At 40.9% G+C, this 14,603-nt stretch overlaps 1 protein-coding gene across 1 annotated transcript; it reads right to left on the bottom strand.

Moving 5' to 3' along the window:
* Positions 1–6,474: 6,474 nt before the first annotated feature.
* ALDH5A1 (aldehyde dehydrogenase 5 family member A1) lies at positions 6,475–13,935 on the bottom strand. Its single transcript, XM_065753258.1, has 10 exons — positions 13,639–13,935; positions 13,442–13,525; positions 12,003–12,173; positions 11,600–11,716; positions 11,043–11,186; positions 10,092–10,235; positions 9,136–9,294; positions 8,217–8,386; positions 7,483–7,541; positions 6,475–7,326 (listed from the first exon to the last, which is right to left on the bottom strand). The coding sequence occupies exons 1-10, from the start codon at positions 13,933–13,935 to the stop codon at positions 7,121–7,123; spliced, it is 1,551 nt and encodes a 516-aa protein (XP_065609330.1). The 3' UTR covers positions 6,475–7,120.
* Between the last annotated feature and the right edge of the window lie 668 nt (positions 13,936–14,603).

The following is a 14,603-nucleotide window of genomic DNA, read 5'->3' as shown; positions in this document are numbered from 1 at the left end:
TTAGGCCTTAAGGCCATGTTCCCAATACTGTTTTTGAAGTTGCACACAGAAGATCTGGCTTTTGTAACGTAAGCCTCACTTATGGGGGCATAGGCACCCATGGTAATGTCTGGCAATGATGACAGCCTTTCCTGTGGATTTTTTATTGACATGTTGGAGGTCTTGGGCTGAACTAGAAAAATATGTTGTAATGCAGAAAACATTCTCCTTGGGAGCACTTAGGGTAGGGCTTTGTTTTTTTTCGCTTGATGTTTTTTTGTGTTTTGGTTGTTAGTTGTTTTTTGGGGGGTTGGACTCGATGATCTCTAGAGGTCCCTTCCAACCCATGCAATTCTGTGATTTGTTTTAATCTGATGGTAGAAAATCCATTAATGGAGAGGGGTAGAACATTGTAGAGATCATGAAGAGGCAGATCAAAAGGGGCACAAAGAGAACATAACTCACCCCTGTAATGAGGAATAACTTGCTGGAAAATTTCTGGTGCTTTCTCCACTCTTTCCTAGAACTCTGACAAAGTTTGATTGGGTTGAACACTGTTTTTTGTGCATCTCTTGTTAATAGAGTTGGGCAAGTCAGAAGGACTAGCTAGGTTGAAAGGAATCAGCAGACAAAGTGCAGTAACATGGTATGCTTATTACTTGAATCCTCCTGTGACTGCATGATCTCATACATTTGATTTCTTTTTTTTTTATAGCAAATGTCTATGAAGTTATTAGTACTACACTGAGAATCTGTGCTCAGCCCTACATTTCTATGTGGAGACCTGAGAGTGGTCTCAGATGTCATAGAAGTGGGATAGGCAGAGATGGGCTAAAAATGGTTAATTGTTTTTTTTCCCATGTCCTCCAACATCCTCCAACAGATGAAATACCAACAGTCTGATTTGCTTTCTTTAGAAGCCAAGTTTTAACTATATGTGGGTTTTAGGACATTTATGGAAACGATCTACTTTCTCATCCTTCCCCCCTGGAATTTATCTATGTATATTTAGGAAGTCAGAATTGTAGAGTGGCTTGGGTTGGTAGGGACCTTAAAAATTATCTAATTTCAACCCCTCCTACCAGGGGCAGGCTTGACATCCACTAAACCAGTACTAGATGAGGCTGCGCAGGGCACCATTCAACCTGGCCTTGAACACGTCCAAGGCTGGGACATTCACAACTTCTCTGGGCAACTTGTTCCAAAGCCTCATCATCCTCTGAGGGAAAATTTTCCCCCTAGCATTTTATTTAAAGCTCATCTCTTTTTGTTTAAAATCGTCCCACCTCATCCTATCACTATCAAACCGTGTGAAAAGTCAGTCTCCATCTTGTTTATAAGCTTTTGTTAAATGCTGTAAAATGTGTCTCACTCCTGGTTATAAACTTTTTTCTGGAAGACCACAATGAGGTCTCACAATGGACTTGTTTAAACAGCAAATTTAAACTGAGATTTACCTAGGCAAGTCTGCTGTGATACACATCCAAGGCCTCCACGGTCCTGTGGTTCAACCTTCTATTTTAACTGATAGTGGACTGTTAAGAAATTCAAGAAAATATATGACCAGTCTAATCGTAGAGATGTTTATTTGCAGAGGGGAAAAAAGGATGTTTTTGTTTCATTTATAAGAATACACTTTCAGCTGCATTATTCTGGATAAACAGAAGATGAGTGGTGTCCTCTGCAAGATGTATCACATACAGCTCCTTTTCAAGCACCTGTTTTTATGCTGTCAGATGTGGTTGCCTGTAAAATGTGGGGTTTTTTTTTTAGCTTATTGTGGCGAACAAAATGAAGTGCAAACATGCAAGGAAGTTCACCATTCCAGAAACAGAAAAAATTCTCAATGCTGAGCTTGAATTTTCCTTTGACAGTTCAAATATTCTTGAAATAATTTTCTTAGGCAAATTTCCTATTCTTCTAGGCCACATGAAACTAGTTTTGCACCTCAGTATACTGGTAATGGGTTCTTGTCAGCTGGAGTTTTGGGATGGCAGTAATAAAATTACTAATACTGGTCTTCTGAACCATTTTTATAAGGATTGAGAAAGGAAGACATTTCACTAGAAGAAGGAAGATGAGGTAGAAGTGAATTAGTTTCTTAATGTCAGCTGTTGCTTATCATTGATACCTAACTTATTGAGCTCGTACCTCTGCGGCAAAGGAAAACCCATCACACACCCTTCAGGTCCAGAACTTCCCATGACAAGAGAACCTTGAAGCTTAGAAATGAAATCTAAGGGAAAAAAAAATAACAAAAGCCACCTTTATTTTGCAAAAGGTATGAACCAGGTGCAGGTGAGCCACACGTCATGTAGCTGGTCTGTGTATAGACAAACTTCTCCATGTGGGTGGATGGGTGAGCTACTGCAGAATTTATGCAAAGAATCCAATTCTAACAGATGTTACTTATTGAAAATGACAGCGTGTTGTAACTGGAACCATTTCTGAGCTGAAACTATTAATTTACGTAACTACTAATAAAATTTTGTCTTCTAAGAACTTGGTGAAATACTCTGTTAGACTTTCTGTATTGGACTAAATACATAAGTCAGGCTAAGAGAGACAAACTGCATAGCATAGCTGAAGTCTACCCAAAAAAACAGTATAATATTTGATCCCTTAACTTGCTACTGACAAAAGCAAAAAGGCATCTTATGCAGGGAGGGAGCATAATGCAGTATATTAGGGACCAGAAAAAACTGTTTTACTGCAGTTTACAGAATTTCCATGTCCTGCTTGTCCTTAGGTTAATTGCCTGTGCCACCTTCTGAATACCATACTTGAACTTTTTACTTTATGATAGGTTAAAAGCTCTACAAGCAGTAGGGCTGACAAAGGACAAAAAGTTATCCTTAAGTCTGCACCAGTTGCAATGATACAGCTACTTAACACCAAGTCAGATGGAGATTCTTTTTAATTGCAGGACTGCCAAGCTCCCAGCAGCATTTGAATGAATGAGTTTTGAACAGCATAAGCTATTTTACTGTGTGCAGAACATTTAAACTGCTATTTATGTTCTGTGAAGTTTATGAAACCTTAAAGTCAATCATAGATGTCTTTAAAAAACAAAAAATGTCTGACAAGTAAATGGATAGGCCACAGAACTCTAGCTAACTTATGCATTTCCTTAAATCCAAAGATCTTGGTGACAGGAGGGAAGGAAGAACAACAAGAACCTGCTATTCGAAACAAAATTAAATGCTAGATATTGGTCAAACTTGAAATACTTCTCAGTAGCGCCAGTTGTCTTGCTTCACTGTTACTGGATGTGTTACTAGGACTGGGGGACACCTCACTTAGTCTGTGTCTTCCAGTGTAGCATACCAATGGACAAGCAGCTTACCAGGAGAAAAAAATACATATCTTTTGCACTGCAGCTGTAGATTATTTCTGCCTCATAAGCTAAAAATGTTAATCTCTGGTAGAACTGGTAAATGTAGTTTCTTATGAGTTCACTATACTGAGAACACAGTAGAGGTAAATGACAGAAATGTAAAGGCTAGCATAAGAAAATGAGATGGAATTTGGCCTTCAGTGAGTTGAACTGAAAATTAGAAATCATTTGCTGAGACAAATGGGAATAAGGTTTTTAAAAACCTATTTTAAATAAATTGAGAATCATGCAGGTAATCACAGCCTGAGAGCAGAGAAAAACATTCTGATCCACAAAGCCTATCTTTTGTGGTAAAATGTTTAATTCACCATAGAAGATTTGTATATGGAATAACTCATGGCATACAAATATGTCAAGGTAGTCTCATCTACCTGCTTTATAGTCAAGTGTCAATGGTTTACGGGCAAGTTCGGCCCGGTTCCGTGACGATTGGTGTGGGGGACCCACGCCCCAGGAAAGGGGAAGGGGGAAAGGGAAAAGGGAGATGAGCCTAGAAACAAAACAGCAGCAATGATCTGAGGAGGAAAGCTAATTTACTAAATAAGATATCGGAAAGCAAAATACCACAATATAATACAATATAATTGGAATTAAAGCTAATAAATCAAATAAAATGAGCAAGAGAGAGTGTCCGATAAACCAAAGGTATTACGCTAACGCTGAAGGTGAGACGGCAGTGAGCACCCACTGCTGAGTAGATCCCAAAGGAAAGAGAGTGTCCTGTGACCGCAGACAGTTTTTATCTTTCCCTCTGAGCGTAAACACGTAAGAACGCAAAGCATCACAAAGTCCTCTGGGGAATGGAGTTCTTCTTCTCTTCTGAGACAGGTATACCTGGAACTGTCGATGATCCACGGAGCTGGAGCATTAACTCTTTAAATGCACTACATGATGCTATGATGTGGAATACCAGTACCAAAAATCATAAAACGATGACATCAAGGCATTGTAATTGGGATAACCAATCATGCACCTACAGATCACCTGCATGCAGAGAAATATTTTTCTTTCTAGCGCTAAGCCTTGCACGACAAAATCTCTAAGGAGATCTGAAGGACTGAACTTAACTTTGCTGCTGTCAGCTTATGAAGTTTAACAGTGAATACTGTAATAAAACACAAAATCCAATGCTTTCACATAAGTTATTTATTAATTGAAAATGTTTTTTCCATCACAGTGTTAAATCCAGAAATTTCTTAACATCACAAACATTATTAACAGAACTCAAATATGAGGCTTCAAGTACATCTTTTTATTAAAGAATCACAGCTTTTGCCATGAAAACAACTTTAAGATTATTCTGTGCTTACTAATGTAGACATTAATGACACAGAGGTACTATGCTGGAATCCAACCACAATCCAGACAAAAGTATTTTTCAACTTCATTATCTAACTTAACAATTGTGGTTTGTGCTTGTTATCAGGCAAAGTTAAAAAAAAATACAAAAAGTAAACATTTACTCATTTATAGTAATGGTGCTATTCTTAGAAGTTACATCAAGATTTTAAACTCACCAAGGCATCAGATCACTAATTCTGCAGTGAAGAGAGCAGCAGACTGAGAAATTAATTCTCCATGTGCAGTATCCCAAGAAGTACATGTACATTCAAGACCGCGCTGTCATACAGCAGTAAACGAGATAAGTTTAACTGATTTGACAGTGCAAGCATATTCTAAGTATGTGCAATTGAAGTGGTGACTATTCCAACCTGCATACAATGTCCGTAAGTGTGCTTTAATCACTGTGCTATTGGTACCCAGGTACCAAGTGACTGTTTTTTTCTGCTGAGCTACATTTTGCTAGGAATAAAAATGTATCAGCAGCCACAGCTGGCAAACAGCTCCCTGTTCCACATCGTGTTCCCCAGTCAGGCAGCCTGTGAACTCAGTAGTGCAAGCTCAGAAGCTGCCTAGAAGAATAATTTTCTTGCAGTTTACGTGGGTAGAAATAAGTTATCCTTTTTTTTTCTTCACAGAAAGCAAATGTGCTACAACTGATAAGAGTATCCAGTCCTTAACCATTGTAATGTGCATTCTTGGTGCGTTGGAAATTTCTGATGTGCAGTTAGTGTCCTTTACTTGTACTTCAGCTGGCAGGATGTACACACACACACACACACGCATTCTACTGACAAGTAATGTTCTACACCCACCTGTTCTCAGGTGTTAAAGAAATACAACCATAAAAAAATATTCAGAAATAACTAGTAGGAGTTAATGCTACCCAATGCGACTATAAAAAAACCTGTGCAACTCAGCTCTGGCTTTTCTTTAAGTCTTTTCTTTAAGTCTTTCTAACCCTGGTACCTTTTTGCCTAATTGCATCAAGTTTCTTAAAACAGCCCCTTTCACAGGGTACATTCATTAGTGTGTGTATATATATGAAGGAGAGATGTGTTACCTGCCTTTATTTGTAACAATTAATGGGTAGAACCCCACCAATAAGTTAATTACAGGAAACGAAATTTCTTCTCCTTAGCTTCTACAGTGCTGATCTATTTGACAAATTAATATTACAAAAAAACAAACAAGGGCTTCGTCCTATTTCCACTGAAATCATGTTTAAATGTTGGTTGGTTGTTGTTTTTTGTCTCCACACAACAGAATCTTTATTATCTTCTAAAGATGACAATTAAAATCCTTATTAGACTACAAGTTACCCAAGTTTAAAAATGTGTAACTTTTTCAGTAATGGATATTTGTTTGTGTGACCACAAGTCCAAAGCACAACACCCAGTGGAGCAGAACCATCTTCCCATGTTATTTGAATGTGTTGAGTAACATTGTAGACACTGAGTAAACATTTACATCAGTGACCTTCCTTCTACCAAAGGACAGTTACATTCTTCTCACAGAAGAGAGTTTATATATATTCTCATGTCACCATTTGGGATTCATTCATATAGACCTTTCAGTGTCCCCTCAAAACTCTGTAAGTTATTCCTGCAGCTATGCATCCCATCTTCCTCTTGCTCCTTGCTGAGCCAGCAACTCTTTGTCCTGCACTGCCATTTTCCCTGAACAACCAAGACTTGCATACATACCAAACAAGGGCCATACCTGATCCCAAACTTGCAAGCTGTTAGGCACAAATTACAGCTCTTTGCTCAGCAGCCCAAAGGCTGAACAGCTGACAGCTCTGCAGCCAGTATTAAGATGCACTTATAAAGCTATTCCTTCACCTGCATGGGTTCCTAGTTGTAGCCAAAACTTTCTCGTCCTTCATAAGCATCAGATTATCCCACAGTTAAAAAAAAGTACATGCCTGCTTCTAAAAGAAAGTTACACAACCACATTAGAAAATGTCAGTATTTGCACAGAAGTTTAAAGGCAGTCTGCCATCCCCAGAACTACCCCCATCCTACACACACTCAAATCGAAGCAGTAGAAGATGGTCTGTTCTCCCCTTGACACAGATTATGATCTTTTTCCATAATGCAGAAATCTCCAAGACCTCCCAGCTAACAAGGGTGATCTAAGAATATTAAATGTGCATTCTTCCCTACTCCTTTTTAGAGATAATGGGCACTGTGATGACATTGCTGAAGAACAATGTACTCTAGTATAAACATGTAAAAACATGTGGCATATAATGTTGTCAATATGTCTTGTATACAGGACAGGGTTGCTTATTTTTAAAGAAGGTGAAAGTTGCATTCATAACATATTTCTGGTTCAAAAATGCTTTTAAAAATACAGCACTCTTGTCCAAGATGTTGGGATAATGCTTTCTGAAGCTTGTTACAAGCCTCCAAAGCAGACGTACTTTATTTCTAAGTATTCATCAATGCCGTATTTAGAACCTTCTCGTCCTATGCCAGACTGCTTTATCCCACCAAAAGGACTCTCAACTGAGGAGACTATGCCTTCATTTACACCAACCATTCCAACTTCCAGCTGTTCTGCGACTCTCCAGATCTGTGCCGGATCTTGGGAATAGAAATATCCTGCCATGCAGACACAGAGATGCAAAATGAAAATGAAGTCAGCAGGAACAATAGCAGAAGACTGATAAAGATACTTACTGATGTGATGCTTGTTACTTCATTAGAAGTTCCCTTAGCACTGAAGCTTATGTAAGAGATATGATAAGAGAAGCATACCTGCTAAACCCACATCGGCTGCATTTGCTATAGCAATAGCTTCTGCTTCAGTCTCAAATCTGTTGATATGAAGAAAAAAAACATCCCAATGAGGCCTGCCACTGACCTAGCATTCTGCTCACTTACTGCCAAGAAGCAACTTTATCAGAAATATGCAGTTGTTGGTTTTTTAAAATGTATTTTCAAAATTAATTTAATTTGAAATTCAAAGTAATGGAGGAGTTTCTACCACTTAACTTCAATTTGAACTACAATGAAGTTTTTCCCTAGATGCTGGTAGCTAAACGTGCACTTTCACATGAGTCAGCTCACTGATCTCCCCAGCCACGTAGGCACTCTCAACTACAATAGATGACCATATGTTCTTCTGTCATGTCCAATCACTGTGTACAGAGGCAAAGAAGATTGCAAGGAGAAAAGAGAACTAAGTCATCCTCAACCAGAAAAACTTAGGGCTAGCAAATCAAGTTGCAAACTCCTGCCTCCCACTTCAGTCTGCAAAAGATGAAATTTAAGAGTGTTCTGCTTAATCGCTGATGCAATTTAAAAATCATTTTCAAACATCTGCAGCAATGCTCAGATCAGGTCAAGAGAGAATCAGGCTAACTAGATACAAATAGTAAGTACCCACATATGAACTTCAGCCTAAGAAGCTTCTGGCAAACGGCCAGTCAAATCTTATTCAAAAGAGTATTTCCTTAATTTTTATTGCTTTTAATCTCAAAGAGTCTTACTTGATAACTGGTGCTAAAGGGCCAAATGTCTCCTCTTGTGTGCAAAGCATTTTTGTCGTAACATTACTCAGTAATGTTGGTTCAAAGAAATTCTTTCCCAAGCTGTGTCGTTTCCCTCCTGTCACAACAGATGCTCCTTGTGAAACTGCATCGTTAATGTGTCTCTCTACCTAAGGTATGAAAAACAAAAATCTTAAAGCTAGCATTTAAAAATGAACATGTGAAGTGTATTATTCACTAAATAAATAAGTCAGTATTAAAAATTATTAAAAGTATACTTGACAGAATTTCAAGTATTACATAATTTGTCTCAGCTAATTCTGAGTATTTTCAGAATTTATAAATTATTCTTACATTTTTTAACCTTAGAAAGGGTTAAATGATATTACAGAAAATGTAACTTTCTACAATTTAAAAATAAAATTGCTGGAGTCACAAATCATTCAAAACAGAAGACCCAAACAATGCATTTAAGATTTCAAATGACTACAGCATCCTGAGCTCTGGTACTTTTAACCTCGGTGTGTTATTTTGCTCATTTCTTGCCAAACAGTGGCAAAGTAATGTCCTCAAAGTAAGTTCTCAATCACAGCGCTTTAGAACTGTGGAATCATCACATAACTCTCACAGCATATCCAATTTCAGTTAATGTTTTCGAGAACAGACAAGAAATAATTAGGAAGACTTATTTTCTCAAGGAGGAATGTCTTTTTCCTTTGATGGAAATAAGAAAACGACACATTAACTGGCCATGTCTCTTTCTCTATGTATACGCACAAGCTTGGAGGAGATAGCACACTTCCAGCCACACCACTAATACTTTCTAGCAGAAGCATTAAAAAGTTAATTAGAATTCTAAGGTACTTTATAGATCATAAAAAGGAATTTCAGATGTCAAAAATGAATATATATATATTACCTTTTCTACTGCTTTTTCATTAATTAATGGCCCTTGCGTAGTTTTTGCATCAAATCCACTTCCAACACGTAGCTCGCTCTCTATGGCTTTAGCAAATTTTTCTATAAATTTGTCATGGATGCCTTTTTGCACCAGGAAACGGTTTGTACAAACACACGTCTGAAAACAAAACGTGAAAAGGAAAAGCAAACAGTGGTTTATATTGTATTCATTATGAATTCATTCTGTCCTTCATGCCACAATGACAGGATACTACAGTGATCTGTCCTATGCCTCTTCTTGAACATCCTAAGCTGTCACTTAGTTTTACCACTTTTTCCACCCTACTTGCTTAGGAAATACAATTTCAGCAAACTGTACACACCTGTGTAAAATATGCCATATTGTTAAAAAGTTGCTTATGCTGGGAAAAGGCCATGTGATTTCTGTGGATACTGGTATGTGGATAAAGCAGGGTTCAGAAGCTGCAAGAAATATCACACTGTAATTACACACACCAGAGAATGCTGGATTGAGCAGAAGAATTTCAATTCACACTTGGTGGTATGGGGTCATTTTTGTTTCCCTCCTTTCTCCTAACTCCTTCATTAACTGAACTTAAGTTATCTTTCCTCATGGAGTTTGTTTGCAAGTGCTTTCAGTTGTCTACTAACATACTCGTTTATGCTATCCCCTATGCTCTGACTGAATCTTACTTTGATTACTACAGTCTCTCAAAAGTAACAGCTATTTTCTGTATACCTGAAAGTACATAGATGTAATTTTACACTGCTGTTATTCAGACTTGCTGCACGATAGCTGGTTTAAGTGCCCATAGCCATGTGTAGCGCCAGCCTCCTTCTCTCCACACTGAAATGTTTTATGCTTTCCTTATATAAAAAATAGCTTGTTTATGGCTCAAACTACATTTACAGCTCTTCCATTTCCAGAAACAAGGACAAAATAATTATTCTTACCTGGCCTGAGTTTCTATACTTAGAAGCAAGGGCTCCTGCAACAGCACGGTCCACATCAGCACTGTCAAAGACTATAAAAGGAGCATGCCCTCCAAGCTCCATGGAAACTCGCTTCACAGTGCCAGCTGCATGTTTCAGCAATATCTAAGGAAACAGAAATTTCTACTTCTACTAGATGCAAACTACTGCACCACAGAGCTTATAGATGGCAGGCACAGAAAAACTATGGCAGAGAGTTAATCTGCATCTTCCCTGTTAAGCTAGACCACCTTTTTTTCTGCCATCACAAATACAAAGAATAATTTCCTTCATTAAAGTCTTTAGAGATTACATTCTGCTGAAAATGTAGGAAAGGATTTTCATCACTTTCAGGTCAGGCTTTTATACACTGACACTGTCACTCATTTGCATGTTCATTTCTTTTTTTGGAACAAAAATCTTGACTACTCACAGCAATTTTCTAATACATGCTAGAATTTGGTATTAAGATTTGCTTTAGGGATCAGGCTTTTCCTTCATTCCACCTACAGCCACTGCATAGAATTCTTACATCTTAAGCCATTGTTGTTGGAGTAAAGCTTACAGGAGGCTAAATTTGATACAAGAACATCACTTCCCTAACGCTTCCTGTCAATTATGAAAGCCATTCCCAATCAGCACCTTTGAAATTCAATTTCAGTGTGCCGTCACAGTATATGAAACAAACATTTTATACAAAGTGCTCAGGTTATAATTCAATAAGGAGCAGCTCTCCAGAAGCCGCACACAGGCATCCTTCTGTGAAGTACTGACACTCAATAGGCAGTACCTCAACAGGTACACACTTGTTTGGACAATCTGTGTAGTGTAGCCAGGAAAGAAGAAGGCTCTGTATGAATGCACACGTTTCCCCCTACCTTTCTGGTATAACCATAGTAACAATCTTCAAGGACATTCTGTGCACTTATGTACCTTTCCTGTTGCAGTGGAGCCTGTGAAAGATATTTTGGCTACCAATGGATCAGTGCACAGAACTTCCCCTACAGCAGGTGCCTGCTGTCTCGAACAAGGAACAACATTATACACTCCTGCTGGAATTCCAGCCTGGTTTGCAAGCTGCAACAAAGGACAGAGAAATTGTAGTATCAGTGCACTTCAAATGAGGAACAGTCATATAATCATTATTGTTTTAAAGAAATTGGTTTGCAGTCAAAAGAAATTCAAGGTGCACACCACAACTAACAGATGTCACAGTGTCATGAGCACAGCTTCACTCCTGTTTAAGCTGGCTATCATTCAAAATAACCAAAGAAAAGATACAAAAATGTTTCCCTTGCCTCAGTGTCCAGATCCACTTTGAGAATCTAGACAGTGTTAGAGGCAACTTACAGAGAAATCTAATGAAACAAAACACCAATTTGGCCAACTTCACATGTGAAACTGGCTCAAGTTATCCATAAATCCCACTTGTAGGCTCTAATTTACAGCTTCAGTCCATCATTAACCTACAGCTTAACAAAAAAGCTCACCTCTCCAAGAGCTAATGCTGATAAAGGTGTGTCTTCTGCAGGTTTCACTACTACTGTACAGCCAGCTGCCAAAGCTGCACCAACCTTCCGGGTAATCATAGCACTGGGGAAATTCCACTAGGATGAGAGAAAAGAACAATCAAACTTAGGGAAATTCCTCCAGTTTTTGCAGCAATAGTAGTTGCTGTTTTCTGCAGTTACATGGCAGCCTAAACAGACCCGCATGATGTGCTTTGTTCCAAGCGAACATTACAAAGAAGCACCACTGACCAATAAGGAGTGAGAACAGGGTGGAAATGAAACTCTACAGGGGTGTTTCCTGAGGCAAGAAGAGCCATAAGGCCCCATGGTGTAAGCTAAGCTGAAAACCTTCACATGATTTGACACATTCATCTGTACTTACTGGAGTTATAATTGCTGCCACTCCTACCGGCTGTTTAAAGACCAGGATTCTTCTGTCTTTTGCAGATGCTGGAATGACATCACCATAAACTCGGCGAGCCTCTTCTGCAAACCACTCCAGAAATGAGGCAGAATATAAGACTTCCCCCTCTGCTTCTTTCAGAGGTTTTCCCTTTGGTTAAATCAAATCGAAAATACGCTGTGTCAGACTGAAGCAATGCAAATAAACTGAAGTACTTTCAGAGTTCTTTTCAAAGTGCTTTATAATCCTGTACTGCATATACTGCAGACTCCAGAAAGGACTTAGTATTATTCCCACCAGCAGAGTTTCAGCACACAAACATCCTACAGGGTGCTTTGAGTGCTGCACCTATCTTCATACCTGGGTTCCACAAGGGAGATGGAACAGCAGATGTAGCCAGTGTTTATTTACAAGCTCGGCAGCTAGTTGCTAGTAGCATTCTGAAGCAGATACAAATGGAGGCAAAATATCTACAAGTTTATGGCAGAGACCGCTGTGTTTGGGTATATTACTCTGCGGACCTTCAGGTCTTACCATTACCTGTTAGAACACAGCAGAGGAGCTGCTGTGGTATCTTCCAGAATTTATCCAGAAGGACACCACCAGTCTGTGCATTTCCAGACTGGTCTGCATTGCAAATTCAAACACATTAAGCAAGCACAGCTGGAAGACTGGTTTAGTGGTACATCCCAATCCAAAATCAGTCAGTAATGCAGACATTACACATCACTCCCACTTATAAGTTGTACTAAAATAATTTTGACTTGAAAAGGCTGTGTGTCAGTTTTACAAACAATACCATAATTATTACAGTTATTAATTACTTGTCAGATGGCTTTCCTGCCATTAAAAGACAGAGAGTGCTGTAAAAAGAAGCTTCCTAAAAACACTATGATCCTCATCAAAGCTTGTTCTTGTTATTAGCGCTGTGTGTCTGCTTGCACCTGCTGTTAAGGCCACAGTTTCGATCTGCACATTGCCACTGTACTGCATGAAACACAGTGCAGGTGTTAATTCCAGACAGGTACTACTGTGGTCAAGTTAAAGCACTTGTAAAAACAGGTGTTTGAAATACTGATGTAAAAGCAATGTGAATGCACAATGTGAATGCACAATGTGTGGCCTAACATTGTAGGTAAAACATTTAATCAAAAAGATACGGTGGTAACTGGTGAATCGCACAGCGGGTGCATCGGCAGCTTTCAGTTTTAACATCAGCATCCATATGTTATGTTTCTAAATAAGAGAAATGTTAGCACAGCGAGCTATGATTTGGACAGATGCGGAGCTTAGAGATGCAACGTGCGGGGCTGCTGTGCGTGCTGCTGATTTTAGGGGACATTCAGAAATACTCTTCAGTAAGAACTCAACTCTCGCGGGCCGCGCTCTGCCCGCCTTCCCCCTGCCGCCATACTCACGTTTTCCGCCGTTATGATCGTGGCCAGATCTTTCTTCCTTTCGATCATCAGCTCGTACCACCTGCGAAGGAGCGCGCTCCTCTCCTGCAAGGACAGAAGCCCGCCGTGGTCCCCGCACACAGGACGGCCTCCACCTGCCCCCCATCCCTCGCCCCGCTCCTCCCGGCCGCCCCGCGCCATCTTCCGCCGCCGCTCACCTTGGCGGGGAGGCGGCCCCAGGAGGCGCCGGCTTCGTGCGCGATCCGCACGGCCGTCCTCGCCTCGGCCTCGCCGCAGTCGGACACCCGGCCCAGCTCGTCGCCGCTGGCCGGGTCCCGCACGGGGAACGCGGCGGGCGTCTCTACCCAGCGGCCGCCCAGCAAAGCGGCGCGGCGCAGCAGGGCGGCGGGCAGAGTACAGCTGCTGCGGTGAGACGCCGCCGGCCCCGGAGGAGGCGGCGGGAGGAAGAGGAGGCGGCGGCCGGCAGCGGGACACCGCCGCAGGAAGCACGCCATGGCCGCTCGCCGGCTGCGGGACTCGGGCCGAGCCTAGCCGCAACGCCCCGGAGGAGGAGCTGCGGAGGGGCCGGGCCTGAAGCCGCCTCTGGCCGGGGCGCGGAGCGGTCGTTGGGCACGGGTGTGCCATCCCTTGGCACGTCGTGACTTTTCTCCTTCGGGAGAGGGGACGCTTAGAATCAAGGGTGGAAAAGACCTGATGATCATCTAGCAGCCGTCAACCCATCGCCCTTCACGTCCTTCACTGCCGCATCTGCCCTTCTCTTGAGTGCCCCCACCACCTCCCTGGGCAGCCTGTTCTAGCGCCTCACCGCTCATTTCTTCAGAAATTAGTCCTTACGTCCAACCTCGCCTGGTGCAACTCAAGGCTCTTACCTCTCCTGGTTACCTGGGAGAAGCTGACCCCCACCTCGACACAACCTCCCATCAGGTAGTTATAGAGAGCAGTTTTCTCTTTGACATTTCCTCTGGTCCTCCTTTTCTCCAGACTGAACAATTCCAGTTCCCTCAGCTGCTCCTCATAAAGCCTGTACTCCAGACCCTTCAGCAGCTTCTTTGTCCTTTGGACACACTCCTGGGCCTCAGTGTACTGTGCAGTGAACTGAACACAGTACTTGAGGTGAAGCCTCACCAGTGCTGAGTACAGAGGGATGATCTACCCTGCTCCT

Source organism: Cyrtonyx montezumae, unplaced genomic scaffold, assembly GCF_038088225.1.
Source record: "Cyrtonyx montezumae isolate F1298 unplaced genomic scaffold, pur_monq_1.0 scaffold_8, whole genome shotgun sequence".
NCBI classification, from domain to species: domain Eukaryota; kingdom Metazoa; phylum Chordata; class Aves; order Galliformes; family Odontophoridae; genus Cyrtonyx; species Cyrtonyx montezumae.
The sequence above is the reverse complement of the archived record's forward strand: the minus strand, read 5'-3'. Positions and strand labels throughout refer to the sequence as shown.